Below are 10,905 nucleotides of genomic sequence, written 5' to 3' on the forward strand. Positions count from 1 at the left end.
CGGGTCACACCCAGTGATACACAGGGGTTACTCCTGGCTCTACACTCAGGAATTACTCCTGGTGGTGCTGGGGGACCATATGGGATGCTGGGAATTGAATCCCGGTTGGCTGCGTGCAAGGCAAACGCTCTACCCCCTGTGCTATCACTCCAGCCCCTCTTACTGACGTTTTGATTTGCGTATCTCCTGGTTGTTTTGATTTGCATTTCCTGGACAATAAGTGGCACAGAGTATTTTTCTGCCTTCTTTGTTGAATTTTCACTCTTCCCCCCATTTTTGGATGGGATTGGTTGTATTTTCTTGTCAAGTACTAATATATATTGAATGTTAATGCTTTTTTTTTTTTAATTTGGATGCTAATGCTTTGTGAGATGAGTGGTAGGCAGACATTTATTCCCAGCCCTTGGAGTGTCTTTTTATTCTGATCATCTTTTCTTTTGCACTGCAGAAGCTTCTTAGTCTCAGGTAGCCTGATTTGCTTATCTTTGCTTCTGTTTGCTTGGACAGTGGCATTAAAAGTGCCTCTAAAATCATCATGGACACACAGGAATACTACTGACTACATGAAGTTACGAAACCATGGAGTTTGCTGCTGGGTGGATAGATTTGCTAGTGTAGCATGCTGAGAGAAGTTAGAAGCAGAGGGACAGACACAGAATGACTGCCCACATGTCTGGGATACAGAGAAACAAAGAAATAACAAACGCCCAAAGGCAATAGAAACTGAGACTGGTGCTTAAGTAGGAAGCTACCAATGTCTGGGAAACAGGAAGAATAGGACGGAGGTGGGACAAACTGGGACAGTGGGGAGAAGGCTGACGCTCTGGAGGAGGGGATGACATTGAAATGGTTTTTGCTTGAAATTCTGCCTTATCAGTACTGTAAATCACAATGTCTAAAATAAAATTTAAAAAAATGGTGTCCAAGGAGCAATAGTACAATGGATAGGGCGCTTGCTTTGTATGTAGCCAACCCAGGTTGAATCCCCGGTATCATCAGATGGTCCCCTGAACACTGTGAGGAGTGATTCTTGAGTGCAGAGCCAACAGGAACCCCTGAACATTGCTTGGTATGGCCTAAAACCAAAATCAAACAAAAACAAAACCAAAAAATGCCCAGATATATGTCCCCCGCCAAAAAAAAAAAAAAAAACCCGCCAAATTCTGTCAATAGCAAACTGAAAAACTATGCTTTGTTAGTCAGGCTTTGAAAATATGATCATGGCCAAAAGAATAAATCCACATTATTTTCAAAGCTGACAACATATCACAGCTACTAAATGTGTTCATTATTACTTGGGAGTATTTGAGAGTATTTGAAAGTATTATTTCTGAACAGAAGGTGCTTTATTATTCATAATTTAAATTAAAACATAGATAAGTGTTCTAAATAATAATATCTGAAATATTAAATATGTATTGCCTATGACATGTCTTCTAGAAAAGAATATGTCAAAATTAAAGTTACTATATGTTGTATTTCATTTATTATGTCAATACTAATTAGAGCTTTTTGAAATCATTTTATGAAATAATAATTTCATAATTATTATTTAATATAATTAATAATTATCTAGAATTACTTTAATTATTTAATTATTATTTAATTAAGGGCTGGAGTGATAGCACAGCGGGCAGGGCATTTGCCCTGCATGTGGCTGACTCAGGTTCGATTCCTCCGTCCCTCTCAGAGCCCAGCAAGCTACCAAGAGTATCCTGCCTGCACGGCAGAGCCTGGCAAGCTACCCATGGCGTATTTGATATGCCAAAAACAGTAACAAGTCTCACAATGGAGACGTTACTGGTGCCCGCTCGAGCAAATCGATGAGCAATGGGATGACAGTGATGACACTGACAGTGATACAGTGATTTTATGAAATGCCAATTTGAAGAAATTGTTATCTTCTGAGGAATCCTAGAAATTGTATATTTAATATGTAATATCAAAGCATTATTATGTCACATGATGAATCGTAATTATGCATAAGATACCACAAACTTTATAATTTTGTCATACAAACTTCTATCCAATATGTTGTAATTTTCACTACATCTCAAAGTATCAAGAGTAATATAGTATTTCATAAATCCATGTTTGTGTGAGTTTTATGTTTTTGGAAGTTATTTTTGTATCTCTTGGAAACATTTCTAAGATAATTTATTTATATTTCATCTACTGTGCAGACATTATCAGCTCATGCAACTTCATTTTTACAGCCTTGTAATATTCTTTTTTTTTCTTTTTTTTTGCTTTTTTTGGGTCACACCCAGCGATGCTCAGGGGTTACTCCTGGCTTTGCACTCAGAAATTACTCTTGGCAGTGCTTGGGGGACCATACGGGATGCCGGGGATCGAACCCGGGTCGGCCGCGTGCAAGGCAAACACCCTACCCGCTGTGCTATCGCTCCAGCCCCAGCCTTGTAATATTCTGTAGCTTCTCCTATCTCTTTTCTTTGTTATTGCTTTAGAGAGGTAACCTATTCATTGAGCATTTAATCCTTGGCAATACACTTAAATAATATTTTCAATAGCTCCATAAAATATATTTTATGGAAAAAAACTTTGAAATAAAAAATTATATTGTGTTTCTTGTAGGATTTTTTTATGACTTAACTGTAGCACTGTCACCCCTTTGTTCATCGATTTGCTTAAGTGGGCATCAGTAATGTCTCTATTGTGAGACTCGTTGTTACTGTTTTTGGCATATCGAATACGCCCCAGGTAGCTTGCCAGACTGTCGTGCGGGCGGAATACTCTCAGTAGCTTGCCGGGCTCTCTGAGAGGGATGGAGGAATCAAACCCAGGTTGGTCACAGGGCATTGCAAAGCAAATGCCCTACCCGCTGTGCTATGGCTCAGTACTTATGTTGTTATGACTTAACAACAATTAAAAACCCTGAGAAGGGGTTGGATCGATAGCACAGTGGGGAGGTGTTTGCCTTGCACGAGGCCCACCCGGGTTGATTCCCAGCATCCCATATGGTCCCCTGAGCACTGCCAGGAGTAATTCCTGAGTGCAGAGCCAGGAGTAAGCCCTGTGCATCGCCAGGTGTGACCCAAAAAGAACAAACAAACAAACAAACAAACCCTGAGAAGTGTGAAATAGTCAAGAAACCAAAACTTATGTTACAAAGCTTTTTACCTGGAACTGTTATTAACACCTGTTCTCTCTTGTTCCTTCTGTTTTTAGGTTTGCTTACTAGACTTCAGGAACTGATTCTTAGTTACAATAAAATCAAGACCATCCCCAAGGAACTAAGTAACTGTGCCAACTTGGAGAAATTAGAACTTGCTGTTAACAGAGATATATGTGATCTTCCAGAAGAGGTCAGAAAATTTAAATGTCTATATTTTCTATCCACTTGTCATGGCGTGGCCACTGAAAATAGCAGTAAGAAATGCCACATATTTTATTTCAGGAAATACCTAATAAAAACCATTTCCTATTACAATCAATATAATGCAAGTTTTATGTCTTTTTCTTTTTTCATTTTTTGCCATACCCGGCAATACTCAGGGGTCACTCCTGGCTCTGCACTTAAGAATCTTGGCTTTACTGGGATGGGATCCTGGGTATTGAACCTGTGTCAGTCGCAGGCAATGAAAGCATCTTATGTGATATACTATTTCTCCAGCTCTGTTCTATACCTTTTTTTAAAATTTTTTTTTGGCTTTTGGGGTCACACCTAGCAATGCACAGGGGTTACTCCTGGCTCTGTACTCAGGAGTTACTCCTGGCGGTGCTCGGGGGACCATATGGGATGCTGGGAATCAAACCCGGGTCAGACCGTGTGCAAGGCAAATGCCTTACCCGCTGTGCTATTACTCCAGCCCCCATGTTCAATATCTTTTAAGTTTTATTTTCCCCCTCTTTTTTGCAGTGCTGGAGATTGGGTCCAGGGTCTTGGACTTGTGCTCTATTACTAAGTCATACCCCTACGCCTTATAATGCATTTTTAAGAGAAATATCTATTTAGCATAAAGAAAGATCCATCATTGCCAAAATATTAACATCATTTGTTAGCCTGTGACCTCCTTAAATTCAGAATAAAGTGAATTTATTTCTATTCCCAGAATTGCAGGCACAGACAAGAGTTTCTTAGTTGTATATTGAATAAATAAGTTTTATAAACACAGACAATATGGTGCTAGAAAACTTTCATTCACTGGTTGAGTTTTATTTTTAAGTGGTTTGTTCTTAACAGAGAAGTAATGAAAAATGAATTCTTTAGTTTAGGAAAGTTTTTTTTTAGAAAAATACTTTCTGGCGGGCTGGAGTGATAGCGCAGCAGGTAGGGTGTTTGCCTTGCACGCGGCTGATCTAGGTTCGATTCCCAGCATCCCATATGGTCCCCTGAGCACCGCCAGGAGTAATTCCTGAGTGCATAAACCAAGAGTAACCCCTGTGCATCGCACGGTGTGACCCAAAAAGCAAAAAAAAAAAAAAAAAAAAAGAGAAATACTTTCTGGACTGTAAAAGTAATAGCAAGGCAATAATCTTGGGAAGTATTCAAACTTATAACTAGCATATATTGTTATTGGTGAAACCAAACTGATTGTAGAGCTTTGACATCTGTGTTACTTTTCAAACATGTTTGACAATTTTTTTTAGTTTACTTTTTCCTTTTTGGGCCACGCCCAGGGATTTTCAGGGGTCACTCCTGGCTTTGAACTCAGGAATTACTCCTGGTGGTGCTCGGGGGACCCTATGGGATGCTGAGAATCGAACCCAGGTTCGCGGTGCCAGGCAAACGCCCTACCTGCTGTGCTATTGCTCCAGCCGGTTTGATGATTTTTAAAAGCCAGCAAAAGATAGTTCCAGGGTGCTTTGCCATAAATGTCTTTGCAAGATGGAAGTGGAGAAAAACAGAGCCCAGGAGCTGCGTCAAAGGCTGGGGGCATGCTTGGGCGGTGGCCGCGGTCTGAGGCCTCTGCGCGTTGCTGGGTGTAGCCCAGACGCCGCTGTGGTGGCCTGGCCTGGGAGACCGCTGGGTCCAGTAGCACGGCTTCTCCCTAGCCTGGAGCTGCTGACTTGGGTGGTCGAGATCCGTGGGAGTGGGCGCCCCCTCACCCCCACACGCTGGTCCCCACCCTTGAGCTGCAAATTTGGGTATGTCTATTAACTGCTTTTATCTTAATTGCTTCACTCAGGGAATTATTTGAGGGGTGGAGGAGTATCACAACGGGCGGTGCTCAGGTCTTACTGCTGGCTCTGAACTCAGGGATCACGCCTGGGGGGCTAGGAGCGTGGGGGGGCCCTGTGGCGAGCTGGAGATGGAATCTGAGTGCGAGGCAGTTGCACTGTCTCTCCAGCCCCGTGAACACACCACTTTATATAACTAGGTCTTAGCTCCCACATATGAAGAAGTAAAGCTGTTAGATTATAACATTTAAAAAATTTGTAAATCCAAAGAGTTCTGGTACTGCAAAACCAGTAGTTAAGGTATGCACACACTTACTCTCATTGTGCAACTGAAAAAGAATCATCTTATGATTCTATTCTGAAACATTTATAAAAGTAAAGTTTGATAAGTATTTTGAAAAATCATTTTATGGCATGAATTCTAACTGGAGAAATAGCACCCACTTAATGGAGTCATTCCCTTATTTGCATTACTCACAAAAATTTGTGTGTGTCTGCATTTTGATGGCATTATAATTATGGAATGAGTTTGAATATGCTCTGAGATAGAAATTAAGTAAATAAACTAAATTCTTCAATTTTCATTTCAGTAGTATATGGGAAGAAATTTTGTGACTTTAAGCCACAAAAATCTGGATGTGAGTCATAGTTTGACTTTCTACTTTGCAAGACCTATTTAAATCATTTGTCTTTATATTGGAAATAAGGTTTTCACCTTGCAAAGCTAACCTCAAAATTATTAATTTAAGGTACAATGATTAACAATTCACATACTCAAATTTTCTCAATCTGGAAGTAGAGAAGATAGGTTACTAAAGGTCTATTTTAAATGAATAAACTAGAGCTGCAATAATTTAAAAATAACAATTTAAAATTGATAACATATAAAAAGAAGTCAAAGACAAGGAATACCATTATAATCCTAAAATATTTAAAAGGATATAAAATGTTTTATTTATAAAAATATATAATTATAGAAAGACACACAACATATATAATAATAAAAACATAGGAATGATGCTAAATTCAGAATACAGATTATCACTAAAGAGGAAGCAAGCAGAAATGTGTAGTATAGTCATATTAATATATTTTTTAAGTTGAAGCAGTGGGGGCATAATATTCCTAACAAATTTTTATTTTTTTGTTTTCATTTAAAAGAACAATTACCTAAAAATAAATTCTATGACTGAGATAGTCTGTGTTCAACAAAGAAGTTACAATAGTTATTATTATGAAGTTTGTTTTTCTCATCAAATTTCAGCTACTATATGAGTGGAAAAACACTAAACACTTACTCTCAGGAAAAAATTAAAAGCTTCTGCCAGGTAGGTCCTGGAAAACTTTAAATTTTCTTTGAAAAGATAAACTTAGCAAGGGATGGAGCTTTCATTAAATTTGATGTCAATTTTGTCATGGAGTATACAGACCCCAAGCACAATAAACAATCATATATATATATTGCTTTTTAGTCACACACGGCCATAGTCAGGGGTTACTCCTGGCTCTGCACTCAGGAATCACTCCTGGCAGTGCGTGGGGGACCTATGGGATGCCGGGGAATGAACTCAGGTCAGTCGCATGCAAGGCAAATGCCCTACCTGCTGTGCTATCACTCCGGCCCCCACACTCCTCATATTAAGACTAATAAAGACCAATATTTCCTTCATTAAGGTTAAGTGCTCCATAGTTCACATGGCGCTAATTTTGAAAACTTGCTTTCTCTCTCAGCTCAGCAACCTGGGAAAGCTCACTCATCTTGATGTGAGCATGAACAACTTCACTACAATCCCTCCTGCCGTGTTGAACATGCCGGCCCTCGAATGGCTCGACATGGGAAGCAACAGTCTTCAACAACTGCCTGAGATGATTGAAAGGTACGAGCAGCAGCTGTTTCTTACTAACAGATATGTGGAAGCAAACAACAAAAATAGCCAATGAAGTCCAGCCACAATCACCAACGGAGCCCACGCTCTTAAACAAACAAACAAACAAACAACAGCAGAATATTTTTACTCAGTCTGAGTAAGTAAAAGGATTCTGGGAGAGATGAGTTGGGTCTGAACTTCAAGTTGATAGAAATAACACCACAGCCATAACAGCATTGCCGAGCGCATGCCACACGTGTCTGTGCACTTTACAAACAGATGAGAAAATCTCCAAGATGTTAGTGATTGCTGCCCGTCTCAGAAGTGTGCACGCATGGGCTGGGAACTAGGCAGCCTGGGGTCAGAGTCAAGGTGCTCACCATGATACGACTCACCTTATCCCAACTGGGCAGGTGATTAATTTCTGTTTTTTCTCTTGAGACTCTAGTTTGGATTAGGTAACATTTACAGCAGCTCTTCTTTAAGAAACTGTGAGAATAGTGAAGAATTCTAGGATGCAATGGTCCTATTTCTGTGAGAATAGTGAAGAATTCTAAAATGCAGGGGTCCTATTTGTGAGAATAGCAAAGAATTCTAGAATGCATTGGTTCTATTTCTACCACCGCCTGATGAGAGCTGTACTGTAGAGACAAACTTCCTGATGCAGTGCCCCTGGCAGGTAATATAAAGTCAATGAGCGCGTATCCTGGGTAGAGATAGAACATGAATAAACCCTTCCTTCCTTCCTTCCTTCCTTCCTTCCTTCCTTCCTTCCTTCCTTCCTTCCTTCCTCCCTCCCTCCCTCCCTCCCTCCTTCCTTCCTTCCTCCCTCCCTCTCTCCCTTTTCTTTCCTTTCTCTCTTCTTTCTTTCTTTCTTTCTTTCTTTCTTTCTTTCTTTCTTTCTTTCTTTCTTTCTTTCTTTCTTTCTTTTTCTTTCTTTCTTTTTCTTTCTTTCCTTTTTCTTTTCTTTCCTTCCTCCCTCCCTTCCTTTTCTCTTTCCTTTCTTTCTTTCCTTTCCTTTGTTTTTTCTTTTCTTTTCTTTCTTTCTTCTTTCTTTCTTTCTTTCTTTCTTTCTTTCTTTCTTTCTTTCTTTCTTTCTTTCTTTCTTTCTTTCTTTCTTTCTTTCTTTCTTTCTTTCTTTCTTTCTTTTTCTTTCTTTCTTTCTTTTTCTCCCTCCCTCCCTCCCTCCCTCCCTCCCTCCCTTCCCCCCCTTCCTTCCTTCCTTCCTTCCTTCCTTCCTTCCTTCCTTCCTTCCTTCCTTCCTTCCTTCCTTCCTTCCTATTAGGGGCCACTTCCAGTGGCATGGTGCTTGTCCCAGTAGCATGGCACTGAGGCCCTGTGGTATTTAAGGGCTGGTAGGGGTCTGAGAGTCGGCTGGGCCAGGCAGTGCTGGTACTGAACTCAGGATCTCACACATGCTGGGTATGTGCTCTACCTCTTCAATTTGTGTTTTGGGTCATACCAGGCCTTGTTCAGAGCTTACTCCTGGCTGTGCTCAGGGATCACTCCTGGTAGGCTTAGGGAACCCTATGGGTGCCAAGGATCAAACCCGGGTCAACTGTTGCAAGACAAATGCCTTACCCACTGCACAAATGCTCTGGTCCCATGTGCTCCTGAGATATCCTGCCCCCTTTTGCTTTTAAGTTAATTGAAACAAGAGTTTTCATATTTTTTATGCGATTAATCATAGAAATTTTTTTCAATTCTTCAGAATGCAAAATCTACATACTCTATGGTTACAACGAAATGCAATAACATGCTTGCCAGAAACCATCAACAAGATGAAAAATCTGAGTACCAACAATAAACTACAAGATATTCCAGAGTGTATGGAAGAGATGACTAACCTGAGGTAAAAAGCTGTACACGGGGGGGGGGGGGGGGGGGGGGGGGGGGGGGGGGGAGGGGGGGGGTTGGAGCGACAGCACAGCGGGTAGGGCCTTTGCCTTGCACGCGGCCGACCCGGGTTGATTCCCAGCATTCCATATGGTCCCCGGAGCACCGCCAGAGGTGATTCCTGAGTGCAGAGCTAGGAGTAACCCCTGTGCATCGCCAGGTGTGACCCCAAAAGAAAAAAAAATGCTGTACACACATATAAGAACTGTTTCTGGCTACACAGTAGAGTAATACAGAAAAAATTACTATTAATAGATTTGAGTTCTCATTCTTATAAATGAATAAACTAAAAACATTTTCAACTTTGAAATTCTATAATTGATGAATAGATTATTCAAATGATTATGATCTAAATTATTCAAGAATCCTTGAAAGTAAAGTCACACTGGGATTTATCAGTTTTATGCAATATTCTTTAGTGACATTTTCATGAAAACCATCTTAATAATTGCCAACTAATCTCATCAGTAATATGAAACCACCTAAAATCATAAGTGATTATTTTTAATTTTTTTTCTTATAAGTACTACAAATGGACACAAGCAACAAAGAGGAAAAAAGAAAAACTTTTCACTAAATTACTAGCAGACACCCCCCAAGTATCTTTCTTCCAAAATTCTTTCCTAATAGTGAACATAAGATTCACACAAATTATGCAACTACCATAACAAAATAATTTATTCCTTCAACTTATTCAGAAACTAGTGAACCCTGTATACTAGATGGTGAAGAAAAATGATAAGTTATAAAATAAAGAGAACCTTTACGTTCATAGCCTTAATTGTATGAAATGCATCAGATTTAACTCTTGGAAGTTAAAATATACCGTATTAAATATTACACTGTGGTCGAATAGTTGATTTTACAACCTCTGAAAGTTAGTTATTTGAAACAAGTATTCTTTTTAGGACAGAAACTTGGGGTGTATCACATCTCTGCAATCTCTACTTGATGTTGTTTTTTTTTTTTTTTTTGCTTTTTGGGTCACACCTGGCGATGCACAGGAGTTGCTCCTGGCTCTGCACTCAGGGGATCATATGGGATGCTGGGAATTGAACCTGGGTCGGCCACATGCAAGGCAAACGCCCTACGCGCTGTGCTATTGCTCCAGCCCTCTGCATGATGTTGTTATTGAAACCAGTTTAAAGAGTAATTTAGATGACATCTGATCTTTCTCCAGGGAGTTAAGTGCACTTTTGTGGAACCTTTAAAAATGCTTTCCCCCCCTTTGGTGAACTGCTAGGTTTGTCAACTTCAGAGACAACCCTCTGAAATTGGAGGTAACACTTCCTCCCAGTGAAAACACAGAGGAGGAGGAGGAACAAGAACTATATGGAGTGCGGTTTATGCACATATATATACAAGAATCACGAAGAAAAGCAGGTACGAAATTTGTATATAATGAAGGCTAACTTCTTTTTAGTAAAGAAATGAATATATAGACATGTTCATTTCTTTATAGAGTTCTCATTCTAATATTTTTTGTCAAATTCTGGTCTCTTGGGATACTGTGGAAGAAAGTGAAGTTTAAATCCCTTTACAATTTTGCTATAGGCATAGAGGAGACTGTGAAGATATTCAGTCTTTCAAAGTGAGTAGAGAGGGGCTGGAGTGATAGCACAGCGGGTAGGACACTTGCCTTGCACATGGTCAACCCGGGTTCAATTCCCAGCATCCCATATGGTCCCCTGAGCACCGCCAGGGGTAATTCCTCAGTGCAGAGCCAGGAGTAACCCCTGTACATTGCCGGGTGTGACCAAAAAGGAAAAACAAAACCAAGTGAGTAGAGTATGACGTTTTCTTGTGGGGTGGGGGGTAGGTTGTTTGCCTTGCATGCAGCCAAACCCAAGCATTCCATAAGGTTCCCTGAGCACCACCAGATGCTGATTGCATCACACCAGAAGTGACCCCAGAGCATCGTCAGGTGTGGCCTAAACTACTCCCCTTCCCCCCAAAAGAAGGTAGTTTTCCAGGGGTGTTCTTTTTTTTTTTTTTCCTG

The 10,905-nt window shown here is 40.3% G+C and overlaps 1 protein-coding gene across 1 annotated transcript in view; it reads left to right on the forward strand.

Moving 5' to 3' along the window:
* The window catches only part of LRRC39 (leucine rich repeat containing 39), a 29,270-nt gene that overhangs the window by 16,587 nt on the left and 1,778 nt on the right, over nucleotides 1-10,905 (forward strand). Inside the window, exons 5-8 of the mRNA XM_055145022.1 lie at nucleotides 3,190-3,326; nucleotides 6,874-7,019; nucleotides 8,722-8,862; nucleotides 10,150-10,289. Coding sequence (XP_055000997.1) covers nucleotides 3,190-3,326; nucleotides 6,874-7,019; nucleotides 8,722-8,862; nucleotides 10,150-10,289 — 564 coding nt within the window. The remainder of the gene's footprint in view (nucleotides 1-3,189; nucleotides 3,327-6,873; nucleotides 7,020-8,721; nucleotides 8,863-10,149; nucleotides 10,290-10,905) is intronic.

This window comes from Sorex araneus, chromosome 8 (assembly GCF_027595985.1).
Source record: "Sorex araneus isolate mSorAra2 chromosome 8, mSorAra2.pri, whole genome shotgun sequence".
Classification (NCBI taxonomy): Eukaryota; Metazoa; Chordata; class Mammalia; order Eulipotyphla; family Soricidae; genus Sorex; species Sorex araneus.